This window comes from Monocercomonoides exilis (genome assembly GCF_001643675.1).
Source record: "Monocercomonoides exilis strain PA203 chromosome Unknown scaffold21-1407046, whole genome shotgun sequence".
NCBI classification, from domain to species: Eukaryota; Preaxostyla; order Oxymonadida; family Polymastigidae; genus Monocercomonoides; species Monocercomonoides exilis.
Window position 1 is genome coordinate 1,046,242 of NW_027150566.1, and position 5,582 is coordinate 1,051,823.

Sequence of the window (5,582 nt, forward strand, 5' to 3'; positions counted from 1 at the left end):
ATGTGTCTGCTTGTTCCACTTTTCAACATCTCTTCGATGCACACTCTTTCTGATCCATATCCAGGTGGATACTACTCAGAAATGAATGTTGGGATGTACCCGGTTCGAAAGCGCTATCTTCTTTCGCATTTGTCAGATCTACTTCTTCGGGCATCTCAGGAGAAACAGGAAATATTGAAGATATTTGCATTGAGTTGCGCAACGAAACAGGAGCTTAAGAGCGAAGAAGCGATTTCTGTTTCAGCAGCTGTGGTGCAATTTCTGGTGACGACTGAGCATCTGATTGAGAAGGAGGTAATTGGCAGCCAAATGAAGAAGCTGAAGAGATCAATCGCTGCGCTGTTTGTCGCAATCGGAGAGTCGAAAAGTCTTTCTGTGAAGAAAGACAACATGTGCGGTTATCACATTGAAGTGAAACTAATTCCCCAGCCTGGGAACCTGCTATGGATTGAACCTCTTCTCCACTTTTGAGACTGGGATCAGTTTACAAGACCAGAAAAACGGAGAGATCAGAAGATCCATCAGGTTTCTCTGTGTATTTTCCAGCAACTGCTTCAGCAAATCAGCAGAAGCATCCGAGAGCAGAAGAGAGGAAGAGGCCAAAGATTACCTTGGTAGTGAAACACCTGAGCATTGATCGCCGAGAGTGTAAAGCATCCAGACACTGCTTGTATCATGGAATAATGTATAAAAGACTGCAATGGAGCGCATGAAAAGATATGCAGCGTAGTGGGAAAAAGGCTTCGCGGAAATCGTTTTACTTTGCCTTTGAACATGAATGAAGAAAATATGCAGGGCGAATGGATGCACAGGCACAACAGACTGCGGAGATGCTGGAAAAATGAGCACACTTGCGAGAGGATAGCAGTGACGGACTTTGCAGTTGTGACTGACGCGATAGAAGAGCTGTCTTGAAGCAATATCGGAACAGGCGTGAACGCGAGGGAAGTTCGTTCATTTTACTTCGTTCTCTTCATTCCTTTCAATGAACTTCTTCGGTTTCGCCTGTTTTCATAATTATCATCTTCATTTTTTATCATTCTTCTTATTCTAAATCAAACAAATTATGTTATCTACATAATTCATCCATTGTTTTGTCTTGCTCCTCATTCATTGAAAGGACAATCATCAAGCTTTTCAGCAGCTGCACAACTCTCTTCAAATCTATCTCAATTTTCCGGGAAGCAATCCTCAAGCACATATAGGCTTCTACTGCAAGACTTTCATTAATGCCGTGAATACCAATAAGATATTTCGTGAATGTGAAGTAATGGAAGAATATAACTTCTGTAGCTGGCGCACTTCGAGAGAATCATCGTCTCTGGCTAAGCCATTGCTTCTTCAAGCTTCCTCTGTTTCTCTGTGATTATTTTCACAAACCATCTGCATTTTGTCGGATAGCCTCCATTTGTCTTATTCCCATCACCCACCTTTTTTCCTCTCCTTTCTCCTTCCTCTGCCTCTTCGCGCTCCTCCAGCACAGCCAGTGCAATCGCTGCAGGCGATAAAACCACATCCTACATCTTCATCCCCGCAGCATCCAACCCTTTCTCCACAATCTCCCCCACTTCACACACTGCAATCCCTCGCCCCATCACTTCATCACTTCCTCGTCCAGCTTCACCACCACACTCACGACTGTTGCGATCGCCATATTTGCATCGGCTCGTCAAACAGGTTGTGGATCGAAGGGAACGCATTCACATCTACGGCTGCAATGATCCGCTTGCTCCCCAACTTCGTGCCAACTAACACTGCAAGCGACGGAAGCGGTGCCACCAGCGGAACCGTAAGCATCGCCGAAAGCTCCACATCATCTGCACACACAACACCCCCACACAGCACCCCCCGCCCCGTCACAACACATCCCCGCAGCAGCTGAAGCACTCGCAGCGACAGCTGCATGTGCTGCGCATACACATCAGTCACCTCAGGCACCACAATCCACAGCCACCTCTCGATGTCATCCATCGCTCCTGCCGAAGTGTATGACACAGCCACTACCTAGGCATCCGAATGGTCAATCGCATGCACTGAAGATGGCTGATCATCTTCTGTCGCCTTCTACTCTTCGCTTCTCTGGATCTTGTATTGCGAAAAAGATAAGCATGCTGTTGTAGATGAAAGGTCAGAGCGAAAAGACGTCTTATTCACTTCATCGAGAGCACATACAAAACATCTTCGTATGAACAGAAATATTTTTCTGTTTAGAAAACCATCTTTTTTCAATCAATTTTGAAGAGATGAAACAGGAAATCTATCAAAAATGCATGAAGTGAAATGAAAAAAGAAGAAAAACACACATGATGAAATGAAATCAATTTGAATTCAACAAACTGTTTTATTCTCAATATGTTATTAGATTTTTTTTTTTTTTTTTTTTTTTGAGTAATTTATAAATGGATATTTCTTTTGGAATTTTTCATCGTGCTATTGTTTTTTTATAGCATTAATAACTGCTCTTTGAAAACATTTTTTTTTCTGAATATCTATAAAATTATAACAAGCACAGTTTCGATGAAATTTCCCTGTTTGATAATTATTATTAAAAAATACTCCAAAACAAGCAACTCAATTTTATTTGTCTGGAAACATCAGAAAATTAAAAAAACTTAGTTATCATCCATAATATAATAATGAAAATTCGAGCAGATGAAATGAAAATGAAGAAATAAAATCATAAAATTCATTTGATTCAAACAACCGGAAAGCATTCATTCAAATATGTGTATTACAAAATTTAATGAACAATTCATATAAAATCATCAAATATGCATTTTATTTATATTATTATAAGCTGAAAAAAAAATAAATAAATAATTTTTAACAATATATTATGGGATTGGAATGATCAAAATATTATGATCATTATTGATCTTTTGTGGGACAAGATTAAAGTGATGGAACTTTTCAAAAAAATTTAGACATTTATATAAAAGATATTTGTTGAACATTGAAATATGGTTGTATCTTTCATCTCATTTCATGGTTTGATTAACTCTTTTCCGGATATTCTGTAGTTATCCACGGCAGCCCATCATTAACCAACTTTTTTTAATTTGAAAATCAACAAAGTTAAACATCTAGTTTGTATAACTCTTTTTCAGATAGAGTTCGCATCTGAACATCCGTTCTTTGAATAATTCAACATAAAACTTGCAAATATCATTATCCTCTGATATCAACAAGGCTTTGTGTGGAAGTCAAGCTCTCAATGTAACTTCGAATTTTTAACCATAGATATAATGATACCCATCGTATAGGGCTTTTTGTTCACTGAATAAAATTGGGGGAGGCGCAGTTTTGACAGTGGTTGCATCAACGAGGAGAGCAACGTTGGAAAAGGGACCGGGAGATGGAATTGGGGGCCGTGGAGGAATTTGAAACATATCATCCAGAACATTGAGTATAAGTGATCAAATTTCTTCAATTGCTTTGCTCATCATTGGCTCTTTAATTTTTAAAAAATGATGAAATTCTAGTAATTGTGGAACTTGAGGAAAGCCGTTCCAAGTTTATTAAAAGAAAATCGAGTCCAAAAAGAAGTTCTTGTGTTCATCTTTTATTGATTTAATCTTTTTATGATTGTGTCAAATTTCACAATTACCCATAAACATTCAAAAGTTATTTCTTGTGCTCATCGCTTTCATCTTCAAGAAAAGAATCAAAAATAATTCCATATTCTTCTTTTTCTTCTTTTTTTGTTTTTTCTGTTTTTTCTGTTTTTTCATAATCGTGTCACATTTCTGTTGATTAAATTTTTGTAATAATATTTTCTTTTAGTTTTTCCAATTGAAAATATGAATAAGCCAATTGTTTTTGAAGAAATATTTCTTTCACTTCATTTTGTTCAGTTTGACATATAATGTGTTATAGTTTTTGTCATGCCTTTCGTTTTCATAAAAAAACGATATTTGAGTTTGATAATTTATCTATTTCTTGAATATCATTTTCTTCCTAAAACAGATATGTTGATGACTGTGCATCTTTATTCTAAAATTTAAAATGAAAAAGTAAGTCTTTGAAAAAATTAGAAATATTCAATCCTCAACTTCATTTATCACCTGAAAGAGATTTTTTTCAAAAAGACAAAGAACAAAAATATAAACAACACACAGTGAATTGTTATGATTACAAAAATAATCACCCATACAAACAAATACATAATCCAACCTATACGACTCAAAATTCTTCCTTTAACTATCTCAATGATTATTTTCTAAACTTCATTTTTTTATAATAAGTTCAGAATAAAAAACAATTATGCCATATTTTTATCCAGAAAAAATTTGTTGTAAAAAACATAACATATTCGAAAGCATATAAAATAAAAAAACAATTTTTTAATTCTCGATAATATTTCATTTTCTAAAAATGAAAAAAATAACATTTTAATATTATTCTTCAGTTAAATTTAAAAACTTACATATACACATTTAATATTGAATTATGAAAAGAGAAAAACAAAATAATCATTCTTTAAAATATCCATAACCTAAAAAAATATAAAAAATAAATTATTTTTGGTTAATTTAAATCAACTTTCGTTTCTCATTTTCCAATAAATACTTTTAATCGAATTTATCTAATTTACCAAAATATATCACTAAATTTTTTGAAAAAACAATTATCAACAATCAAAGGTCATTGCAAAAAAATGATATATACCTTATAAATATATAATTATATTCCAATATCAAGTAACAAATATTATATATGTCTAGATTTTATTTATTTCAATAAATAAAATTTTCAAAAAAATGTTTATCAAAAACTTTTTTAATTTGATTTGTAATAAATTAAATTTGTGTTTTTGATGTTTTGATAAAGTGTTATTTTATTGTGATTATTTTTTTAATTGAAAAAAGAAAAATTTTTGGAATAGAAAGATATATTTATTGTTTTTCAAAGATCAGAAATGATAATTCTCTTATAAATGTGTTTTTTGATTTTGTAATTTTTTTAGAATTAAAGATTTTCATTATGGTATTGAATGTTAACCTCATTATAGTAACAAGTTGTGGAAACATTTGTGTGAAAAATTAATACTAATTTATAGATATATATATATATAAATAAATGTATTAATATTCCAATTTATTAATTATATTTAGTTTTTTTTAAAATAATACGAATGATAGTGAAAACATTAAAAAACTTTTATTTTTTTAGGATAAAATTTGTTGGTGGAATGTGAAATATCTATCTTTTTCTTTTTTGTTAGTGACGGTCGTTGAAGGTCAATGACAAATTGTAACAAAATAATTCTTCAACTGACATTTTTTGTCAAAAAAATACATGTTGAGAATATGATCATCTTTATTAAAATTTTGATTTTTTCCAAATAAAAAGAATTTTTATTAGTGTTTTTTTTAATTATTCATTTTTGTGATTGATAATTGTGAAATCGTTACAAATAACCATTTTCGATAAATCGTAAATGTCTTGTCAGTCATTTTGTCATTGTTTAAATTTTCTTTTGTCACGTCACAAAGGTCTATGAAAAAATCGTTCAGAAAGAATTGATGCTATCATTGTTGATGGAAAATGCTGTGTGACAAACGCTGTTTATGAAAATGAAT

The 5,582-nt window shown here is 32.4% G+C and overlaps 2 protein-coding genes across 2 annotated transcripts; one reads left to right on the top strand and one right to left on the bottom strand.

Annotated features, from left to right (window-relative positions):
* On the top strand, positions 1 to 471 carry MONOS_1672 (uncharacterized protein; the record flags this gene model as incomplete). Its single annotated transcript, XM_067869599.1, has 1 exon — positions 1 to 471. The coding sequence occupies one exon, from the start codon at positions 1 to 3 to the stop codon at positions 469 to 471; it is 471 nt and encodes a 156-aa protein (XP_067727902.1).
* Positions 472 to 1,632: 1,161 nt separating this feature from the next.
* On the bottom strand, positions 1,633 to 2,219 carry MONOS_1673 (uncharacterized protein; the record flags this gene model as incomplete). Its single annotated transcript, XM_067869609.1, has 2 exons — positions 1,633 to 2,004; positions 2,217 to 2,219. The coding sequence occupies 2 exons, from the start codon at positions 2,217 to 2,219 to the stop codon at positions 1,633 to 1,635; spliced, it is 375 nt and encodes a 124-aa protein (XP_067727903.1).
* Between the last annotated feature and the right edge of the window lie 3,363 nt (positions 2,220 to 5,582).